Source organism: Molossus molossus, unplaced genomic scaffold, assembly GCF_014108415.1.
Source record: "Molossus molossus isolate mMolMol1 unplaced genomic scaffold, mMolMol1.p scaffold_m16_p_22, whole genome shotgun sequence".
In the NCBI taxonomy this organism is placed as follows: domain Eukaryota; kingdom Metazoa; phylum Chordata; class Mammalia; order Chiroptera; family Molossidae; genus Molossus; species Molossus molossus.
In genome coordinates, this window is record NW_023425358.1 from 33,148,912 (window position 1) to 33,171,944 (window position 23,033).

Sequence of the window (23,033 nt, forward strand, 5' to 3'; positions counted from 1 at the left end):
AATGAGGAAATCTGAATATAGACTGGGTTTTAGGTATTCTGGGGAGATGGTATATTTATTACCTTGGATGTGATAATGGTCCTGAAGAATGTCCCTATTTTTAGGAAATGCACATTGAATATTTAGGAATGAAGTATCAGGGTCTCTACAACTTCATTAATCATATACATGTACACACACGCGCGCACACATACACACATATATAAAGAGATTGACAGATAAGTGAAATGGCAAACGTTAACCATTGTTAAAATTAGTAGTGGGCATATATAGTTATTCATTGTACTATTTCATGTTTCTGTAAGTTTGAAAATCATCATAGTAAGTCAAATACAAAACCACAGGGGCTGAGCCTCTGTGGAAGAAACCCTCCAGAAACTCTCCTGTGTGGATTCTCACACACACCAACCCAGCGCTGCACACGTTCCCTTCATGGGAGGCAGGTGCAGCTGTCCCTGTGTCTCGGGCTCTGTTGGCCACTGGTCCTCAACAGGCCTCCTGCCAAGGCCCTGGAACTTCTGAAGCAGCCTGTCCCTCTGGGGTGAGAAAAGAAGGGTCTTTGTGATAATTAGACCATACCTAAAGGGTCTTTGTCAAGAGTTCTTAAATTTTTTTATTTTTTATCCTCACCCGAGGACATTTTTTGTTCAGATAGAGAGGGAGGGAGAGAGAGGAAGAAAGAGAGAGAGAAACATCGACGTGAAGGGACACATCGAGTGGCTGCCACCCGCACGACCAACCAGGGCCGGGGACAAACTGCAACCGAGGTACGTGCCCTTAGCGGGAACCGAACCCGGGTCTCTCGGGACCGCAGGCTGACGCTCTAACCGCTGAGCCAAACCGGCCAGGGCAAGAGTTCTTTTGATTAGAAATCACGATTGTGTATCTTTCTTTTTTAATTTTATTTTTTACAAATGTAAATGTTTTCTCTTGAACAGATCACATTCGCCAGGCTCGAAGTTAAAAGTGACAAAGGGAATGCAGTGAAGTCTTTCTCCTGTCCCCCTGCCCAGCCGCTCAATTCTTTCCCCAAAGGTAACCCCCAGTGACCATTTTCCTAGGTATGGTTCTAGAGATATTCTTCACTTACACAAACATTTTCATTTATTTAAACACACCCTCTTTTACACAAATGGTAGTGTGTGTATATACAGAGCCAGTGCCCTGCCCAGTGGCTGGGTTTCTGACATAACTTAAGAAATTGCAGGATTCTTGAGAAGGAAGATCTGATACCCCTGCAGCTGCAGTGAATCAGAAATATGATAAACCTGCTTTATGCTCTCAGGCTCAAAACACAGCCAGTGGCCCAGGAGGCTGGCCCTGGGTCACATGACATCAATCAGTTTTCTGCTTTGTCTCTACATGCTAACATGTCAGTGGCAAGAGCCAAACTAGTCCACTTTAGAAACAAAAGGCACAGGATTTACTCAGCTCTCTGATGGGATGTCACTTGCCCCGTATTTCACCTGCCTGAGGCTTTATCTTCAAAGCACTGGGACAGCTGCCACCTAACTTGCTTTTCACATCAGCCCTGTAAGGGAGGCAGCTGAGGGCTTTTTATTTTTTTAACCAAACCTGTACTATTGCGAAATCTGTGCCAAAGTGATGTGACTTGTCTAAGGTCACTCAACAAATTAACATCTAACTTCTGCTCCAATGCCCTTTCCATCTGAAACAGTGGATCAATATAGGTGCCTGTCTTTGCCTGTTGGCGCTTGTACTGGTGACTAGGGCTGCCAGATAAAATGTAGGATGTCCACTTGAAATTGAATTTCAGATGAACTATGAATACATTTTTAATATAAGTATTTCGCAGTGAGGCCACCAAGATGGAGGGGAACCCCCACTGAGTGTGTATGTCTGGTCAATAGGTTAAAATATGCGGGATGACATGGCTCTGGCTGTACTTGGAAGGGGAAGGGTAGTGAGGACCCCTCAGTTTGGACTGGGAATTTGGCAAGCCTGCTCTGTTGTAGCAAAGTACCTCAAACTTGGTTTGGGAACTCAGATCGTGTGCCTGTGGAGTAGTGGAATTTTAGATAACTTGGCAGAAATGTGTTAGGAAGTTGATGTACTTTGGACACACATGGCAGCCTTTGATATGGTCCTACAGAACACAGGCATGTTTTGGTTAAAGGCAGAGAAAAAAGAAAATATAGCTTAGCTGAGAGATTCTTTTGACTTTGGCCAGGAATCCATACTGGTCAAGAGGCAGAGACTCTTGAACTTTGCAGGACAGAAAAAGTGAGATTGTTTGGCTCATGCTGAAGTTTCTGCATGCAAAAACATGGAGACAATTCTGGTGGTGGTTATAAAACTGCATTTGTCAAGATTCATAGAATGCTGTATTTCAATACACCTGAATTAAAAAACAAACTTCCCTGACCGGTTTGGCTCAGGGGTTAGAGCGTCAGCCTGTGGACCAAAGAGTCGAGGGTTCGATTCCTGGTCAAGGGCACATACCTCAGTTGCAGGTTCAATTCCCGGCTTTGGTTGGGGTCATGCGGGAGGCAACCAATCCATGTGTCTTTCTCACATGGATGTTTCTCTCTCTCTCCCCCTCCTTCCCACTGTATCTAAAGATCAATGAAATTTATCCTCGGTGAGAATTAAAAACAAACAAACAAACCTGACAATACCAAATGCTGGCAAGATTGAGGAGCAACTGGAAGTCAGACATTTTTTTTAAAAAAGCAGAAACAAACTATACAAACAACACACCTTGGCATGATGGCATTTAAAAAAAACCTATCCCTGTTGAAGGGAATATTTAAGGGTAAGGAGAAAAAACAGAGAAGAACGGATCTTAAATACCCTTGGCCAGTATCAGAAAAAAAAGACAGATTTGAATGATCTAGTGAGATAAAAATTGCAGGGAAGAGAGATTCTATAGTCTGTGAAGGGATTTATCCCAGGACAAAATGTCTAGGTAAGCAACACCTCCACTGAAATGAAAGTGGATTTCCAAGTAGGAAGCTAATAAGCTCACCTCACATTTAGCAACCGCTGGGTGCATTAACACCCTGACACCACACAAATCCCAAAAGCAGAGGCAACAGAGAGGAAACATTCAGCACGAAAGACAGGCAGCCTCATGCTCACCATGTTTCCCGTAGTCTTCTAGGCCCGCAGCCTTGAAGTCCACACTGTGAAGTTTGCACAAGACTCTGTTCATGGCGGCATATATGGCCCGCCTCTGGCTGGGCTCCAAGCCTGGCAGAGAGGAGTCTTTGTAGATGAGGCCTGGGCAGTACTCCATCAGGTAGAAGGGCGTGCCAATGACCCTGGAGGGAAGCAGACAGGGTGTTTCAGTGGTTCACAACGTGGCGGGCTGTTGGCCACGGCACGGCTCTTTCTATCCCGTGTGTACGCTGTGTGCTGGGAAGGGTTGGGACCAGAGCCCCGGACCTTTCCTTTTTCCTTTCACATGAGTTTAGGGGGTTAGAAGTGCTCCCTCCCAAGCCCATCCACACACACCACCTGTCCACACTTCTTGGCCAGCATGCCTCTCTCCTCTTCTCTTTGGTCCACAGGTGGAAGCCACTGGGATGGCTCTACGGCTGATTACCCAGGAGAGCAGCATGTTTGGAGGGGCTTGGGAGTCATACAGAATCTCACCCCTTCCTAGCAGTGTGGTCATGAGAGATTTACTAAACCTCTCTGGGTTTTGTTTTCAAATCTGTAAAACTTCAGAGGGTAGTTTTAAGAATTAAAAGAGCAAATATATATGGAGTGCCTGGCATATGTGTCTGGTTCCAATGAAGGTTCAATAAATATCCCTTCTCATTATTATTCTTATTATCCAATGGTACCAATGGCACATATACCACCCTATAGAATTAAGGTGACACACTGAAATGTCATCTTTTAGTCATTTTTAGAAATCAGTTTATTACTCTAAGAAGTTGTTTTGAAACTTCTACCATTATAATGTTATCCTGACTTTACTATGAGCTAGATATTAAGTTATATTATTAAATTTTACTTAATTATCTTAATTGTAATAATGTTGCTATGGTTATGAAAGAAAATGTCTTCACTCTTATGAGATGTAACTTACTGCAACTTACTTCAAAGGTTCAGCTAAAAATTATATACACACACATACACACACACACACTTAAAATATACTTATCTATTACATAATTCCATGTAATATTGTTCTAGTATATAAAATACTTTGTAATATAATTATTACTATTTATATGTAATATCCACATATACATCTATATATACACATATACACACATACATATATAGAAAGGAAATGTGGCAAAATGTTAACTATGTTTTAATCCAGATGAAGTGTAAATGAGTGCTCGTTATACTATTATTTCTTTTTTTATATACTATTTCTTCTTTCAACTCTACGTTTCACAATTCTCATAATTATAAAGTTAGAAAAAAGGGACAGATTCAAAAAATATATTACAAAGCAGCTTAAAAAATTTAGAAAGACTACAATAAGTAATTAAAAGCAAACACCATAAACTACATGGATACATATTTTTAGACTGTTTAAAAAAAGATTTTTTTCTACCAACTCTCACAAAAGCAGGCATTTCTTTTTTTTTAAAATTTTTTTCGTTACTGATTTTTAGAGAGAGAAGAAGGGAGAGGAAGGGAGAGAGAGATGGAAACATCGATGAGAGAGAACATCGACTGGCCGCCTCCTGCATGCCCCCCACTGGGGATCGGGCCCACAACCTGGGCATGTGCCCTGACCGGGAATCAAACTGGTGACATCTTGGTGCATGGGTCAATGTTCAACCACTGAGCCACACTGGCCGGGCAAAGCAGGCATTTCTTTATCTTTCAGAATAACTTAGAGATCTGTGAACTTCTGGGGCAGTTACTATAAAGTCTCTTTTCTCTCCTACCAAATTTTTCTGTCTTTACTGTAACGAACTGGAATCTGAGTTAGTGCGCCGGCTCTGCTCTTCTGTAGCTTGAATATAAATGGAAAAAATAAATCTGAACATTACCTCGAATCTTCACAGAGGTCAAGAACTTTGGGGACAGGTATTCCAGCACCTGCAAGGGCTTTCATGATCCTGCCAGAACAAAGGAAAATGAGCATCACTGCTGGCTGAACTGATGCAACTTTTTTTTTTTGTTAATCCTCATCCAAGGATATTTTTCCATTGATTTTTAGATAAAGTGGAAAGGAGGGAGGGAGAGAGAGAGAGGGGAAGAAAGGGAGGGGGGGGGGGAAGAGAGAGAGAGAGATCAATGTGAGAGAAACACATCGATTGGTTGCCTCCCACAAGACCCTGACCAGGGTTGGGGATCGAACCCGCAACACAGGTACAGGGCCTTGACCAGGAATCGAATCCAAGACCCTTCAGTCCTCGGGCTGATGCTCTAACCACTGAGCAAAACCAGCCACAGCTGATGAGACTGTCTTACAATTATTTTTCTGATGTAAAAATTAGTACATGCAGAAATTAAAATGTAACTCTAAAAAATATTCAACTGACCCAAAAGTAGCCAAGAAGAACATTAAACAGATGAAACAAACAAAACAGAAATAGTGAAATTATAGGCCCACATCAAACAGTCAATAATTACATTAGGTTGAATAGACTAAACATTCCAATTAAAAGACAGAAATTGTCACATTGGATAGAAAAGTAAGCTCTAACTATATACTGTCTACAAAAGACACTTTAAAGATTAAAACATAGATAGAAAAAAAGATAAGTAGGAAAAAATCAACATATGGAAAGCAAAGTACCACTCAACTGGTAAGCATAAGAAAGCTGGTATAGCTACATTAATAATCAGGAAAATAGCCCAAGTATTTGGAAGTTAAATAACACACTTCCATATAAGTCTTGAGCCAAAGAAGAATCACAGGGAAATTAGAAAATATTTAAAACCTCTAATAATAAAAAAAATACAACATGTAAAATTTTGTGGTATGCAGATGCATGTAGAGAGTAATATATAACTTAAATATTTATATTAAAAGAAAAAGATTTTAGCCCTGGCCGGTTTGGCTCAGCGGTTAGAGTGTCGGCCTGCGGCATAACCCAATATTTACTAAATTGAATTCATGGTCAAAAACCTTTTCCTAAAGAAAACTCCAGGCCCCGATGGCTTTAATTAGTAAATTACCTGAAACATGTAAGGAAGAAATTTGTTAAATTTTTAAACAGGAAAATAGTCTTATCATCAGTAACTGGCTCCGTCTTTTGCCTGCCTGGTTTCCTTTCCCCACGTCGTAATTCTGTAATAATACCCAGACTTTCCTTTGGGGAACAGCTCTCCCCCACTGTAGGTCCACATGGTTTGGGTGGGACTGACCCAGTCCCTGGTTCCAGGAATGGGCATAAAACCCAGATATGGCCCATCTGAATGCTGCAGCCTCCTTACCGCAGAGATTGGTTCAGGGACAAACCTGTGACCCTTACTGGGCCAATGACTCAATCTAAGGAGGTATGCTGGAAAGATCACTGGGGTTATCTGGGAAAGAAAGTTGAGAGATGAACAGAGACAATGAATGGGTCTTGGCAACATTATTTGATCCCCTGGACCTAGCCTGGCCTACAAGATTTACATTATGATGCCAATAAATACTACCACTTCCCCTACTTTTTTGTGTGTGTGTGTGCTTAAGTCAGGCTGGGAGGGTTTCTGTCATTTGCAGCTAAAGACTACCACTAACATATTACCCAACCATGACCAGGGTAAACACTGTGGTATGTTCCTTTCCAATATTTTTTGTTTCAATGCATAAGTCTTAAAAAAAATAGTTAAGATAATACTATATATGGTTTGTATCTGTTTTTATTACATTAAAATTTTACCATACACAGCTTATGTTGTGATAGGCATACTTCTGTTGGTTACAACAGCAGAATCATTAAAGCTGGGCTATGGACTCCCAATGCCCATGGGTGTGAAGCCAAACTCCATTACTCATATACCTCTTTAAGCCTCCTTACTATAAATGGGGATAATAGTAACATATGGAGTTGTTGTGAGAATGCTTTGAGTTAATAATTCAAAGCACTGATTATAGTGCCTGGCACACAGTAAACACTCAGTATATGTTAGCTATTACTACTATTGTTGTTGTTGCCACAAGTAGATCTACCAATGATCTACCAGTAATCATTTCGCAATTACTGTAACTTTAGTCTTTCCAATTTTTTAAAATTATAAACAACACTATAGTGAGCATATTCATGCATACAGCTTTTTTCCCTATTTAGAATTTTTTAAAGAGAGATTACCTAATTGGAATTATTAGGTTTATACTGTTCAAGTCTACATTTGGCATTTTATAAACAGATACCATATTAGGTTTCATTTTCAAATGCACATTTTATTCCTTTACAAAAATGGAAATTCTGTGCATTCCAGGATTTCTGGAATGTCACTCTAGCACTCCAGAATTCCTCAGGCCTCTGGGAATGGTTAGAGGCACAAGCTGGATGCAGCAGACAGAGGGGTGGTTTTACATTGTCGGGTCTCTCTTCTATAAACACACACTGCTATCACGTGACACATACACAGATGCTCAGAAATAGCTATAGGTTTTCTCCTCTCATGTACCCTCGAGGCTTGTCAGTTGTTGTCCCCGCAACACTTGGAGAAGTCAAACTTTAGGAACCAAAAAGTCTAGAGGAGAGACAGCAAACAGAAAGAATGAGAAGGGGCCAGGAGCCAAAATCACATTGTCTTCACTACTCTCTACGACGTTCCTTCTGCAGAGCAGTAAGAGACTGGAAGGAAGAGAAGGAAGAGGAGGAGAAAGTCTTCCAGTAGGGTAAGCCCCACCCTGGAGCCCATTCATTGCTTTAGTCCTCATTCTCTGAGATTTAGAGCTAGTTTTGTTTAAACCTACTACGTTAAAATTTCCGTTTGCAAAGCAAGCTCTTTTATTTGGGATGAGTTATAATACATTTATTCTTTTAAACATTTTATTATGGAGATTTTTCAAATATGTACAAGTAGAGAGATTCGTATAAAAAACTCCATGGCCTGGCCAGTGTGGCTCAGTGGATTGAGCATAGTCCCATGGACTGAGAGGTCAGGGCACATGCAGGGGTTGTGGGCTGGATCCCCAGTAGGGGGCGTGCAGGAGGCAGCCAATTGATGTTTCTCTCTCACATCGATGTTTCTCTCTCCCTTCCTCTCTCTCTAAAAAAATCAATAAAAACATGAAAACAAAAACAAAAAAACCCATGTACCCATCACCCAGTTCTAACAACTATCAACTCATGACCATGCTTGTTGGGCTGTACCCTCATTAATATATTGATTTTAAGACTAAAGGGCTTAGAAGCTTTAAGACTAAAGAGTTTCTTGCCCTGGTCAGTTTGGCTCAGCGGTTGGAGCGTCGGCCTGCAGACCAGAGTCTCAGGTTTGGTTCCTGCTAGGGGCACATACCAAAAAAAAAAAAAAAGACTAAAGAGTTTCTTAATAATGCCTTTTTTCATCTAGAAGTTCCAAAAAAGTCTAGTCTCCTATAGGTTAAGGTATAGAAAAGGAAATAAACTTACAAAATAAAATTAGGTTACTGTTCTTACTTGAAAGAGTCATACTTGTAGTTTAAAAAAAATTTTTTTTTCTTTATTGATTTTAGAGAGAGTAGAAGGGAAAGGAAGAGAGAGAGAGAACACTGATTGGCTGCTTCCTGCATGCCCCTTACTGGGGATCAGGCCCACAATCTGGGCTTGTGCCCTGACTGGAAATCGAACCAGCGACCTCTTGGTCCATGGTCGATGCTCAATCACTGAGCCACACCAGCCGGGCACTTGTAGTTTTAAATGTCTCCAGGCCCTTGATGGAGTGCTGACTTGTCAGCTCAGGGGCTGAGCTGCAGAGGCTGAGTGGGTGAGTGCGCCTGGACCTGAGAATTTACCTGAATTCCCTCTCTACAGCATGGGCAGTGGGAAGGAGTGTCCCTGGGGGTTTCTTCCTCAGAACCAGCTGATGGTCAGCCAGCCTGATGTAGTAAGTTGGATTTGACTGTCCATGATCAAACTGAAGGAGTTCCAATGGGCCTGCAAGTTTGAAAACAAAGAAAACTCAAACCAGCTCCGAAGGGCAGACCTGGAAAGATTCTTTCTTTCTAATGAGTTCAGCACTGGGATGCACTGAAGGAATGGCGTCGTGCCCTAGTAGCTTGGGTCCAGAATCACAAGCCACTACAGTGTGGCAAGGCCACTGGATTTACACCGCAATAACATTCTCACTTTGCACGGTGTCCAATTTTGTCCTGCTTGCCAACTCCTGCCCCATGAAGAAAAGCTTTTCAGTTCTGTTTATCAACCACAGCACAGTCATGGCAACCCATCTTCCTAAATGGAACGCTTGAAGCCTGAGGATGAAAGGTGCCCTTGTGCGTCCCTCAGCCCACACTCAGCCAAACCACGCCTGCCACTGGTGAGACAGCCGAAAGGAGCCACGAAGAGGCCACAGCCAGAGCCAAAGCTGCTTTCACGAGATGCGATTTCCCACCACAGTGCGCTGAACTCTTTGTCTCCCTTACAGAAACATCCTAATTAGCCCTCAGCTTCATAATAACACTGAACTCTGGACACAGGTTAATTTCACTTGATCAGAAGAAGAGCAGGAAACGGGAGTAGGCCTGAGTTGTTTGGCTTGGCTGGAAAGGGCCCCTCAGTCTGCAGCCACACCACCCTGAACATGCCGATCTCATCTCAGAAGCTAAGCAGGGCAGGCCTTCGAGGGGAGAGAGGGCCCCTCAGCTCTGTAGTGGCTAAGAATACGCCAGTCAATCACGGGAACACATCATAACATGAAGCTCCACACAAAAAGCCTTTTTCAAGGACCAAGTGGGTGAGGCGAAACTTTATCACCAGGTAGAAATTTCTTCAAAAGCTCACGAGGCACCTGATTTTCTGAGGGTGGAATGTGAAGAAGGGTGGACCTTTGAAGGGATGGAGACAACTTGTCACATTTATATTTTGCAACTTTTTTTTTTTTTTTTTTTTTTTTTAATCCTCACCCGAGGACATTTTTCCATTTTTTGTTCAGGTAGAGTGGGAGGGAGAGAGATGAACAGAGAGAGAGAAACATCGACGTGAAAGGAACACATCGAGTGGCTGCCACCCGCACAACCGACCAGGGCTGGGGACAAACTGCAACTGAGGTACGCACCCTTAGCGGGAACTGAACCCGGGTCTCTCAGGACCGCAGGCTGACGCTCTAACCGCTGAGCCAAACCGGCCAGGGCATATTTTGCAACTTTTAAGTGTCCTTTATAAACAGGCTGTCATCTCAAAAAAATGAGAAACATTCAAGCGCCCTTGGGCACACACAATGCCCAGGCTCCTCTTGACAGCTGACTGCAGGCAAGTTGCTGCCATATCACGATGTCCGTGGAAGAGCGGCAGCAGACTTGCGGGGATCCACAGAAAAGGAGGGGATGCCTCTCCCCAAGCAAACTGAAAGCAGCACTCGACCCACCGGGCTCAATGGCTGTTTCCTCACCACACGGCCTCTCTGTCTCTGGTACATTCCACTGGGGCTTGACACTGAGAACCAGACTGAACGCCTCACCTCGGAAACAGTTACCAAAGCACAAACACTTCCATACCTGTGGTCGGGGTCCCCAGTAGGCCTTTGAGGTACTTCTTCAAGGCATCGTGTGGAATTTCCATTGTCTTTCCTACAGGGCGAGTGTCTGGAACGACCCTTCTCAAGGTGAACCCCAAAAGAGTTTCTAATTCCTTTACTGCAGCCTCTGGGTCATCAACCTGGTTTCGGAGAAAATACTGAACAGGCCACCAGTCAGCCCTGACCTCTCTTCTCATGCTTGGAAGGAAATATCCAAGAACTCAGTTCTCTGAGCAAGGACTTAGAAGTCAGGATATTCAACTAATGAGGAAGCCACAGAATGAGTTTCCTCTTCCCATTTAACTCCTAAACACATTAAACTCTGTCTGCTGGGGAGCGTTCCAGTGGAGAGTCCACAACACTCCCTCGTGACAGGAGGGAAGAATGTTGTGCTACAGCATCCACCCTGTCCCTGTGTGCCCGTCCGCTTTCAAAGGAAAACTCATGTGTGGAAAGTGGACCAAGAACCCTCTCAAGTGGCCTCTCGTGCTTCACGGCTGAGACCTAGATGGTCCGTGTGGCTGGAAGCTTCTGGCTCCACCCAGAAGAGCGTCACTCGGACAGCCCGACTGCCATCCCAAACGTCTGGAGCCTGCCATTCACCTCCTTGTGTAACTCTTCTCAAACTGCCTTCCTAGTACGTGTCTGTCTTCCTTCCCATTAAAAATACAAGCAGCTAGTCACACAGATTCCATAATTAAAAAATAAAAAGACTACAGCAACACGGGGAGAACCACTAAAGGCAGCTACAACTATGAATGTAAGAGGACTGCACAGAAATGCTTCCACCAGTGCCTGGAGCTCAGTGGGGTTCCCAGGACAGTGACCGTTACCTTAATGGTGCGAATACCAAGGCTGGCCGCTGCTTTGAGGTTCTGTCCAAGATCATCGAGGAAGACGGACTCAGAAGGCTGCAGGCCGAGCCGCTCCAAGCACAGCTTGTATATCCTGGGGTCTGGCTTACAGACACCTTCTAGACAGGACTCCACGACCTGAGGGAGGGACGGGAATGAGAGCTGCACACGCGTGTTTTTGTAAGAGAGCAGGAAGAAGATAGTTGAGGTTTGTTATAACAGGTAACTTAAGAGTATTATGGTAGAAAATGATGTTGCTTTTTTAAGTTGAGTGATTTGAACATGATTCAAACCTGGGGGCAAACTCAGAAAAGCGAAGTGCTTGTTCAGATCCAGTGACCTTGTGCACACAGCGAAGCCCGACGGGCCTGTTTCATCACCAGTCAAGTGGGAATACTAACAGCCATCTTATCTGTCTTAATGGTTGTTGTGAAACTTAATGAAACTTGAATGAGTTCCAAAATGACAAAGCATTTTGCTAAGGTTAGATATTGTGCCTACACTAAGCAGAAAAAAAAAGCTGTACACTGCAGTTTTAGGAAAAGTATTTCACCATTTTTTTCCGAAAGAAGGCACTGTTTACTGTTGTAAAAGGAACACAACTTTAATATCTATATTTCAGAAGTTAAAAATTAGCCAACTCAGTTTATACGAATAAATCCTACAGGAGGGCTGACACCAAAGAGACCATCCAAAGACATTTCATGTCTTGTGAAGAGCCTCCTGTATCCTGACAGACTTTGCTTCCACTGTCTCTCTGATCTGGAACCAGGGGGCTTCCAGAAAAACCCTGAAAAAGCTGTCTCGGTGTCAAGCTATCTCTGACCCAGCACCCCCCAGAAGTCCCTCTTGCACTGGCCCCAGGACTTAATCTCATATAAAGTGGGCCTCAGATGGCCACAGAAGCCTATAACCGATAGCCTCTGGTCTGCCCGATGAATAGAACTAGATCCCTGACTCGCTCCTGGAATGACCCATGCTCTCCAAGACCAAGGGCAAACAAACCTGAGGTCCCCTTGGGCAAGAACTGCCCCTTCTGGTAAATAAATGTCCTGAGTAAACAGGACCTCTCTACTTACGCTTCCTGGTCTTCTAAGGACCCGAATGAGCTAAAAGAAGACAAAGAAGCTCCTTCTAAAGAAAATGTCAGTAGCAGGTAGCAAAAAAGCCGGGGGTTTCAGACACCAATCAATATATCACACTGCAGGGAAGCCACACAGTGACACTGGCGGACACAAGAGATGGGGGAGGGCAGAGATCCCAGGGAATGCGGCCAAGTTCTGACAAGCAGACATTTCTTCTCATCAGGGTTATGTTTTGGGGAAGTAAAAAAATTCTTAAGATTTAAGTTTAATAACATCCTTGCCCTTCTCTTTCTGTTCTACTTTGCAAGATGAAAAAGCTCCGGAGATCTTTCACAACAATGTGAATACACTTAACGATACTGAACTGTACACTTAAAAACAGTTAAGACAGTGAATTTTAGGTAACGTGTTGTGTTACAATAAATTTTTTTTAAAAACCCACATACAGCCCTGGCCGGTTTGGCTCAGCGGTTAGAGTGTCGGCCCGCGGACCAATGAGTCGCTGGTTCAATTCTGGCCAAGGGCACGTACCTCAGTTGCGGTTCATCCCTGGCCCTGGTCGAGGTCATGCGGGAAGCAGCCAGTCAATGTGTTTTCTCGACTGGACGTTTCTCTCCCTCCCCCATCCCACTCTGTCTGAAGATATTTGAAAAAGTTTCCTCGGGTAAGGATTAAAACAAGAAAAAAAAAGCCATGTCCATGTCAGCAGGGACAGTTTCCTACAATGTTGGTTGAAAAGATCAGGAACGGCCTCCAGGGTTGACAGAGATCGTAGGAGTAGCTGCACTATCTTTATTTTACTTCCATCAGAAAAAAATGTCTGCCTTATAGCTTTAGAGAACAAACACCTAAACCCTTGCTCTTGAGGAAATGGATTTTCAAAACTCCAGGTCTCCTGCAGACCTACAATATGAAAACTGTCAGAGAAGCTGCTGGAAAGCATATGCCGGAAAGCCTGTGAAGTCTGAATGAACGAATCTATTATTTTGTTGTTGTTTTTTAAATATTTTTAATTGATTTTTTAGAAGGAGAGAGAGAGAGAGAGAGAGAGAGAGAGAGAAAGAGAGAGAGAGAAAGAAACATGGACTGGCTGTTTCCTGCACACCCCCTACTAAGGATAGAACCCAAAACTTGGGCATGTGCCCTGACCAGGAATCGAACCGGGACCTCTCAGTCGATGGGACTAAGCTCAATCCACTGAGCCACACCAGCCAGGCCAAGTTCATTATTTTATTTTATTTTTTTTTTATCCTCACCCGAGGACATTTTTCCATTTTTTGTTCAGTTAGAGTGGGAGGGAGAGAGAGGAACAGAGAGAGAGAGAGAAACATCGATGCGAAAGGAACACATCGAGTGACTGCCACCCGCACAACCAACCAGGGCCGGGGACAAACTGCAACCGAGGCACACGTCCCCAGCGGGAACCGAACCCGGGTCTCTCAGGACCACAGGCCGACGCTCTAACTGCTGAGCCAAACCGGCCAGGGCAAGTCCATTACTTTAAAGAAGCTCACAGATCTTTTAAACCATAGCTTCTAGTGAAAGAGCTCGGCGTGAGCCTGGCCAACATAAGTTGTCTAGATGAAGGTATCACCCCTGTAGCCACACTTGAAGGAAGGAATATCTGTATCGAATATTCACCAATGTGCCCGGCACTGTGCAGAGTACTTGGCATGCATTATCTTCTGGGATCTGCACAGCTACCCTACAGCAAACACATTGCTATTCCTGTGTTACAGGTGAGGAAACTGAGGTTCAGGGAAGCAAGGCTACAGGGCTCGAAAGCTACAGAGACAGGACTGGATTTTGGCCGAGGTCCCTGAGCACTTGGAGTGGATGGAGCTTGGAGGAGGGCAGCACTGTGGACTAGCCAAGTGGAGAAACCAACAATCAAAGCAAGTAAGGAGCCCTGGCCGGTTTTGCTCAGTGGTTAGAGCATCGGCCCGCAGACCACAGAGGCCCAGGTTCGATTCCCACTGAGGGCATGTACCTCGGTTGCAGTTTATCCCTAGCCCCAGCTGGGGTTGTGTGGGTGTGGCAACCACTCGGTGTGTCTCTCTCACATCGATGTTTCTCTCTCTCTCTTCCTCTCTCTCTCTCCCTCCCACTCTATCTAAAGATAAATGCAAAAAATAAATAAAATGTAGGTAAGGAGCCCTGGTCAGTGTGGCTCTGTTGGTTGAGCATTGTCCCATGCACTGAGAGGTTGCTGGTTCGGGACCTGGTCGGGACACATGCCTGGGTTCCAGGCTGGATTCCCAGTAGGGGGTGTGCACGGTAGGGATGTACAGGAAGCAGTTGGTCGATGGTTTCTCACTCATCGGTGTTTCCCCCTCTCCCTTTCCCTTCCTCTAAAATAAAAATTAAAAAAATTATTTTCTAAAAAGAAAGCAGCTAAGGAGCCTGGCAAAGTGTCCAGAGGGGACAGGACTTTCTCTTTGCCAGGCTTCTTACAAGCAGAAGGAAGGAGGTAGAAGGTAGAAGCAGCATTAGATTGGGAGGTTAATATCCAACACTGTTCTGAATTTCTGCCTTGCCAATTCTACTAAATTTTACATTCTAAAATAGCACTATCCACTAGAACTTTCTACAATGATGGAAGTGCTATATCTCCAATAGAGTAGCCAGTAGCCACATGTGGAAACTGAGTACTTGAAATACGGTAAGTGCGTCTTCCAGAGGGCGGGGATTGTGTTTGTAACACTGAACACAGTAGCCTTTCATGCCTAGCCAGTGCCTAGCACATAGTAATTGTTCAATAAGAATCTGTTTTCTGACTGAATGAAGTTTAAATAAGTCATCTATCAATAATTTAAATCTAGCTCAGCCGATGTGGCTCAGTGGTTGAGCATTGACCCATGCACCAAGAGGTCGCTGGTTCGATTCCTGGTCAGGGCACATACCCAGGGCCCGATCCCTAGTGGGGGCATGCAGGAGGCGGCCAGTCGATGTTCTCTCTCATCGATGTTTCTGTCTCTCTCTCCCTCTCCCTTTCTCTCTAAAATCAATTAAAAATAATAATAATTTATATCTACCCCAGGATAATGATCTGTTTTCTCTTAGGGAAGTGGGGAATCCTCCATAGATGTAGCCTCCTGGTACAGAAGACCAAATCTTGACTCAGTATATGCTCAGGGTACTTTGATGCACTGTCGATTACAGTGGTCACTAGCCATATGCCATTCTTTTTTTTTTTTTTTTTGATTCTTTATTTATTTATTTTTTTATCCTCACCCGAGGACATTTTCCCATTTTTTGTACAGATAGAGTGGGAGGGAGAGAGAGGAATAGAGAGAGAGAGAGAAACATCGATGTGAAAGGAACACATCGAGTGGCTGCCACCCGCACAACCGACCAGGGCCGGGACAAACTGCAACCGAGGTACGCGCCCTTAGCGGGAACCGAACCCGGGTCTCTCAGGACCGCAGGCCGACGCTCTAACCGCTGAGCCAAACCGGCCAGAGCTGCCATTCTTTTTTAAAAATATATACTTTTATTGATTTTTTTTTGTTTGAGAGAGAGAGAGGGGAAGGTAGATAGAAATAGAAACATCAAAGTGAGAGAGAAACATCAATCGGCTGCTTCCTGCTTGTCCCCCTCGGGGATCAAGCCCACCATCCAAGCATGTGCCCCGACCAGGAATTGAACTGAGACCTCTCAGTCCATGGGACTACACTCAATACACTGAGCCACACTGGCGTGGCTCCATATGTGATTCTTTACATTGAAATTAATTAAAAGGAAATTAAACTCAGTTCCTCAGTGACATTAGTCACATTTCAAGTGCTTAATAGCCATATGTGACTAGTAGCAACCATACTGGGACTTTCTATTACTGCATTAAGTTTTATTGGACAGTCCTGATCTAGGGATTAATGCCACAGAAATAGAGGGCAACATGGTCTGTCTTTGAAGAGAAAAGGTCAAAGGGCCCATTAAGAGGGCTGATGAAGTGTGTGTGTGATGTGATGATTAAGGTTCAAATCCAGAATGCAAGGAAGTTCCTAAAGCTGAGGTTTCAACCAGTTATCCAATCCCATAAATGTCTGACCATGCTAAGAGCTCAGTGATATTTTAAAAGTCCTCTTTTCAACCTGTTATGTCTAAATCTAATTCAGTCAAGTGTCTGAACAAAAAAACCCATTCACTCAAGACCTGCTACAGGGCAGCATTAAACGCTGCATCCTGAAGCAAGGACACACTGTTTTGATTATTGTTTTGGATCACTTGAAACTCACCACATCAAACTGTTTCCGGTCCAGGGGCAAAAAGCTTTTGCCATTGGAAAGATAAAAATTATTGCTCAAGACTGCAGTCTGAAGGCCTTTTGCCCGAATTTGAGTTATGGCCTCAGTCATCACTGGGAACTGCTTCGCCACTTGCTCACTGGTCAGCAGAGAGAAAAAGGAGTCCACAGGCACAGAGGTCTTTGACTAAGAATGGGGGAGGGGAAAGGAGAAGCAGCAATCATTAAGAGTAAAATCAGCTTATCACTAACAGAGAAAAGTACATGTGCCCAGCTTCCTGTTGCTACCTGGCTGCAAAAGCCCTGGCTACAGGAATCCTCTCCCTCAGCCATAGTGGAGAACTTTGCATACAAGATTATACAAAGTAATTTAGAATTACAGTTACAATGATTAGGGATTGGAGCTATTTATATCAATATTCCGGTTAAAGGAGTTCTTTATTTCACTCATGGGTTCTCAATTTTAAAAAGTAGCAGGATACCATAAGAGAATACATTAAACTCTAAAAGTGTATTAAATAGGTGTAAATTAATTTTTAGTGATTCAGAGGACATGTAATGATTTTGTATTGCCTCAGCTCACCATTGTGAACGTTAGTTTCTAATCAATTTTTAAAAAATTCAATCTGAGTTTTGAAAACTCTTATTTTATCATTTTATAACCTGCAAAGGCAAACCTGCTATTTTATATACACACAATGACATTTTAAAACAGCTTTAATGAAATGCAATTCACATACCATACAACTTACCCATTTAAACCATCCAATTCGGTGGTTTTTACTCTAGTCACAAAGTTGTGCAACCATCACCACAATCAATTTTAAAACATTTTCATCATCCTAAAAAGAAACCCCACCCCCATTAGTAGTCACTCCCCACCCCCCATACCTCTAATACTCCCAGTCTGAGCAAATCAATCTACTTTCTGTTTCTTATAGATTTACCTATTCTGGATATTTTATATAAATGGAATCATACAATCTGTGGTCTTTTTTGTTTTGTTTTATTAATCCTCACTGGAGGATATTTTTTCCATTGATTTTTAGAGAGAGTTGGGTGGGGGAAGAAACTGAGAGAGAGAGAGAGAGAGAGGAAACATCGATGTGAGAGAAACACATCAATTGGTTGCCTCCTGCACGACTCCAGGAGCTGGGGATCAAACCTACAACCCAGGTACGTGCTCTTGACTGATCAAGCCCGAGACCCTTTGGTTCGTAGGCCAACACTAACCACTGAGCCAGATTGGCCAGGGCTCTGTGGTCTTTTTCAACTGGCTTCTTTATTTTTCACTTAGCATAATGTTTTCAATATATATATAATTTTATGGTAAAATATACATAATACAAAATTTGCTATTTTAACCATTTTACATGTATGGTTGAATGTCATTAAGTACATTCATTGTTGTGCAACCATCTCTACCATCCATGCACAGAACTTTATTTACTATATTTTAAATTATATTTTAGCAGCGTTATTGTGAAGGTTACATGAGTTAATATAAAGAGCTCAGAAAAATGCACAGTTCAAAGAAAAGGCTCAATATTATTATTGCCTTAAATAAGCTTTCTGATCAAAGCCATTATGCAAATAGCTCCTGTTTCAGATGAACAATAGCTGATAGAGGGGCTTAGTAAAAGAATATTTTTACTTATTCATATATGTTGTTAAAATTGAGTACCCGAGGATGGAAGAAATAGCTTAAAAACTTAGATTAGATTGTCACTTGTTTATTTGCAGTTTAATAAATATGGATGAGTGTTATGTTATATCCATTACTCTAGGCAAAAATAATATGGAAATTCAGGTATGTTTATCACTCACAATTTCAGAACAGAGTCTCCCAAATTCTTGTAAGAAATCTTCTTTTGTCATTTCTCCTCTCATAAACTTCATCCAGGGTCCATTTTCGCCACCCGAGACAAAGGCCTTCAATATAGTTCCCGAAGGGATATGATTTTGTACCTCCCATTCTATAGGAAAAAAATATGCAATAAGTGAAATCTATTAACAAATGGCTGGAGTTTACGGAGGTCAGGGGAATTACCATACCAATTCCTGTGGCATCACTATGGTGCCAAGTGGGCTCCAGTGGGAATTTGGAAAAATTCAGGCAATGCAAATCTCAGCCTTAGATCTCTACGGGAACAGCAGTACTAATCTGCGTGACTGAGGGAACACTGCTGCTAAGTCGCATATCCTTACCACCTGCTTGAGATGATACTGGACACTGCATTATAAATTTTCTTCTCTGGTTTCTCATTGGCTGGCTCATATATATTAGGTCACTCACATAGTCTTGGCCACATAGTAAAAGAGTACCTGTGGTAATAAGCCAGATTCTGAGAGTACTCCAAAACAAACCCGTCATTTTGTAAACTGTAGTATACCTTTATAGCAGTGCAGCTAGTAACACTGAAACATTCACTGGGGCATGATGTTTTTGTGGAATAAAGAATAAAATGTCTCTCTACAAAGACCTAAGGCAATGGATGGATTAGCATTTGTATATTGAAAACATTTAGACAGGGCTTACTTTTTCTTTTTTTTTCTTTTTTTTTTTTTTATCATCACCCGAGGACATTTTCCCATTTTTTTGTTCAGGTAGAGTGGGAGGGAGAGAGAGAACAGAGAGAGAGAGAGAAACATCGATGTGAAAGGAACATATCGAGTGGCTGCCACCCGCACGACCGACCAGGGCCGGGGACAAACTGCAACCGAGGTACATGCCCTTAGCGGGAACCGAACCCGGGTCTCTCAGGACCGCAGGCCGACGCTCTAACCGCTGAGCCAAACCGGCCAGGGCCTTTTTCTTGTACAGTTTTTCTTTTGTATAATGCAGCTGCTATGGGGATACACACACACACACACACACACACACATATATTGCATTCATAATTATATCTAAGACATTATATAATTTACATGTATCTTTTGTTTTGATGAATAGTGACTATTTTTGTTTGTTTGTTTGTTTCTTGTTTCTTTTATCCTCACCTGAGGATACTTTTCCATTTTTTGTTCAGATAGAGTGGGAGGGAGAGAGAGGGAGAGAGAAACATTGATGTGAAAGGGACACATCAAGTGGCTGCCACCCACATAACCCAACCAGGGCCGGGGACAAACTGTAACCGAGGTACATGTCCTTAGCAGGAACCGAACCCGGGTCTCTCTGGACCGCAGGCTGACGCTCTAACTGCTGATCCAAACTGGCCAGGGCTTTTTTGTTATTTTTAATCCTCACCCGAGGATATTTTTCCATTGATTTGTAGGTAGAATGGGAGAGAGGGAGGAAGGGAAGGAGAGAGAGAAACGTCTATGTGAGAGAGACACATCAATTGGTTGTCTCCTGCACCACCCTGACCAGGGCCAGGAATCTGACCTTTGACCCTCTAGTCCACAGGCCAATGCTCTAACCTCTGAGCCAAATCAGCCAGGGTAATTAAGTAATGATTATTCACTGAAAACATTTAAGACAAGATAGAAAGGTATGAAAAAGAAATTAGCCTTGGCCAGTGTTCTCAGTGATTGGAGCATCGGCCTGTGCACCAAAGGGTCATGGATTCAATTCCCAGTCAGGGCACACATCTAGGTTGCAGGTTCAAACCCTGGTTAGCAACTGATCAATGTTGCTCTCTCACATCGATGTTTCTCTCTCTCTCCCTTCCTTCCCTTCTCTCTAAAATTAAGGAACATGTCCTTCGGTGAGGATTAAAAAACAAACTAACAACAAAAAACAACCCTATACTAGCAGGTTTAAATGTAAAAAAAATATTAATATGGTATTTGAGGTGATCTTAATTCTAGTATTTGCTTACCACAACCATAAGATTTAATGAGTGCTCAGAATATTACAGGCTCTGAGCTGAATAATATACCATGTAGCTTGCCATTTAAAGTATAAGTAGGATTCGAACAGGAAGAGGAGGCTGGGAAGGGTAGCTGCCAGCAGAGGGAACAGAACTCGCAAAGGCATCTGACTGTAAACGCGTTTGGCAAGTTTAGAGGACATCAAGTAGTCTTCGGCAGCTGAAATGTGAACATACAGTGGGAAATGGTGTGATATGAGGACACAAGGCGAACTGTGTCCTGAATACCAGGAGAAAGCTTCTGCGCCTGACTTAGGGGACAAAGTACAGGCACTCAAGGATTTGAAGCAGGGGAGTGAAGGGATACAATCTGTGTTTTAGAAAGGTAATTCTGGGTGCAAAACCCAGAGGGCCAGAGGCAAAGAGAGCAATTGGGAGGCTGCTGTGATCATGCAGGTGGGAGAAGACAGGGATCTAAATGGGTAGAGGCAGTGGGAGTGGAGGGGAGCGAATAGGTTCTCAAGATATTCTGCAGAAAGTCAAGAAGATTCCTGCCCGGTGATCTCCATGTTCTTTGTCTGCCAAGTACGAAGGTATGGGGTGGAGAGAATGATGACCCGTGGCGGTGTTTGGAAGAGCCCCGTGGTAAAAGCGAGAGGAATATGAGTGGAGGAATAGAGAGGCCGAGGGCCCAGCTGCCTCTAAAAAAAAAAACAAAAAAAAACTCACTTAGCCAATTTTCATTGCTGGGTAATTGTTTTACCCAGGAGCATAGAAAATCTGTACTTGAGTCAATTTAGCATGGAGAACTGCCAAGCAGCCACCACAGCAGGTCAAAACGTTAGGGACAGCTGTTTGGCCCTTTTTCCTTCCTGCTGGCTGGAACAAGAATGTAATGGCAGGAGGTGAAGCAGCCAAGACAGACTGTGAGGTAAAACTGGAAGTAAACTCCAGCAGAACAACACAATAGAAAGAGTCTGAGTCCCTGATATCACAGAGCAACATACTGGCCCAGACCACATACCTGGGCTTTCATGTGCAAAAGGAATCAACCTCTATCATGTTTCAGTTACTGTTTTGTTAGGTTTTCTAACAACCAGACCCCAAACTAGTCAAGCTTAAGCCATTTGAACTAAGTAGGAAAAAAGGTAAGACCAGGAAGGGGCTGACAAAGAAAGGATCAGAGCCTAGAGGTTTGCTCTTGTAGGCTGAGAGCAAGGTTGGTGGAAAAAGGAAGGTTGTGATCAAAGGTGGGGGATTTCAGCATTCAAGATTTCAGAAGTAGCACAGTTTTCAGGGAAAGGTCATTAAATCCTACCAGTAACAATGGCAGTTCACCATTTATTGAGAAGTTTAGGTGGTCCAAATACTCACCAGGCTAAGCAAATACTTTCCATGGAACATCTCGTTTCACTCTCCTCAAACCCCAAAGAGGAAGGTACTAATATCAGCCCTAATTTAGTGATGAGGAAACTACGACTCAAAGAAGTTGACTAATTTGCCCAACATAGTCAACCACTAAGTGGTGCTTGGAATTTGATTCGGAGGCAGAATATTACCCACTGGGACACACTGCTGCCCAAATGTTCCTCTCTGTCTCCCTTGACCGCCCTCCATTTCCCCATCCCCACCTCCATCCCAGTCTCCAAAAGTGAAACAGAACAATGAGCTCACCGGCAGCCACTTTCCCTGGAGAAGGAATGAGAACTCCACCCATGTCGAAAATGACTGCTCGGTAGGGGCCACCTTCAGAATGTGTCCATCGCCGGGCTCCCTGGTGCCCACACTGCTTGTGTTTCAGGAAGGCTGCCCTCCAAGCCCACTGGAGATGTGAGGACTGGAAAAGCTGCCTAATCCACATGTTGAGGCCAAAGCTGTGTGAGAAGGCACAGGGCACAGTTTGACTTCACAGCCTCCAGTCCAGACCTCCAGCCCAGAGCTCGGGGGTGGGTGCCAACTGGACATCTCCGCAGGTCGCCAAGAAACACTTCAAACCACCACCAAAATTGAACTTTATCTCCACCCTCCCTGACTACTCCTTTTTCTGGGTTCCTTAGCTCAGTAAAGGGCTGTACCATTCACCTCACTGCCCATGCTAGAAAACTGGAGTTGGGCCCTGACTTCCCTTAGTCCTTCACCCAGCCACCTCACCTCCACTGTCCTGTGCTGTCTGTTCCTCCTGAAAATCTCCACGCCCTCCGCTCTACTGCCATTCTCCTGTCCACAGATCACTGCAACAGCCTCCTAACTGGCCCCCTTCCCTTATCCCAATCTCCCTCCCATTCTTTCTTCACTCCTCAGCAAATTCAATGGCTCCCCACTGCCTCAACAGAAACTTCCTTAACCTGACTGAAAAGGCCCTTTAAGATCTGCCTCCCCTCCTTTTTACATGTAAATCTAGATGATCTAGACACACAAATCTATGCATCTTCCTCAAGCA

General features: G+C 43.5%; 1 protein-coding gene and 1 long non-coding RNA gene across 2 annotated transcripts in view; one reads left to right on the top strand and one right to left on the bottom strand.

The window, feature by feature from the left end:
- The window catches only part of ACAD10 (acyl-CoA dehydrogenase family member 10), a 40,415-nt gene extending 17,948 nt beyond the window's left edge, over nt 1-22,467 (bottom strand). Inside the window, exons 1-8 of the mRNA XM_036277321.1 lie at nt 22,268-22,467; nt 18,609-18,757; nt 16,774-16,968; nt 11,430-11,588; nt 10,577-10,736; nt 8,876-9,017; nt 4,986-5,054; nt 3,103-3,284 (exon numbers count right to left, since the gene is read on the bottom strand). Coding sequence (XP_036133214.1) covers nt 3,103-3,284; nt 4,986-5,054; nt 8,876-9,017; nt 10,577-10,736; nt 11,430-11,588; nt 16,774-16,968; nt 18,609-18,757; nt 22,268-22,454 — 1,243 coding nt within the window. The 5' untranslated portion in view covers nt 22,455-22,467. The remainder of the gene's footprint in view (nt 1-3,102; nt 3,285-4,985; nt 5,055-8,875; nt 9,018-10,576; nt 10,737-11,429; nt 11,589-16,773; nt 16,969-18,608; nt 18,758-22,267) is intronic.
- Nucleotides 947-14,410, top strand: LOC118640422. Its single transcript, XR_004961352.1, has 3 exons — nt 947-1,035; nt 7,722-7,777; nt 14,275-14,410. It is a non-coding gene; the product is annotated as an uncharacterized LOC118640422 (long non-coding RNA).
- Nucleotides 22,468-23,033: the final 566 nt, after the last annotated feature.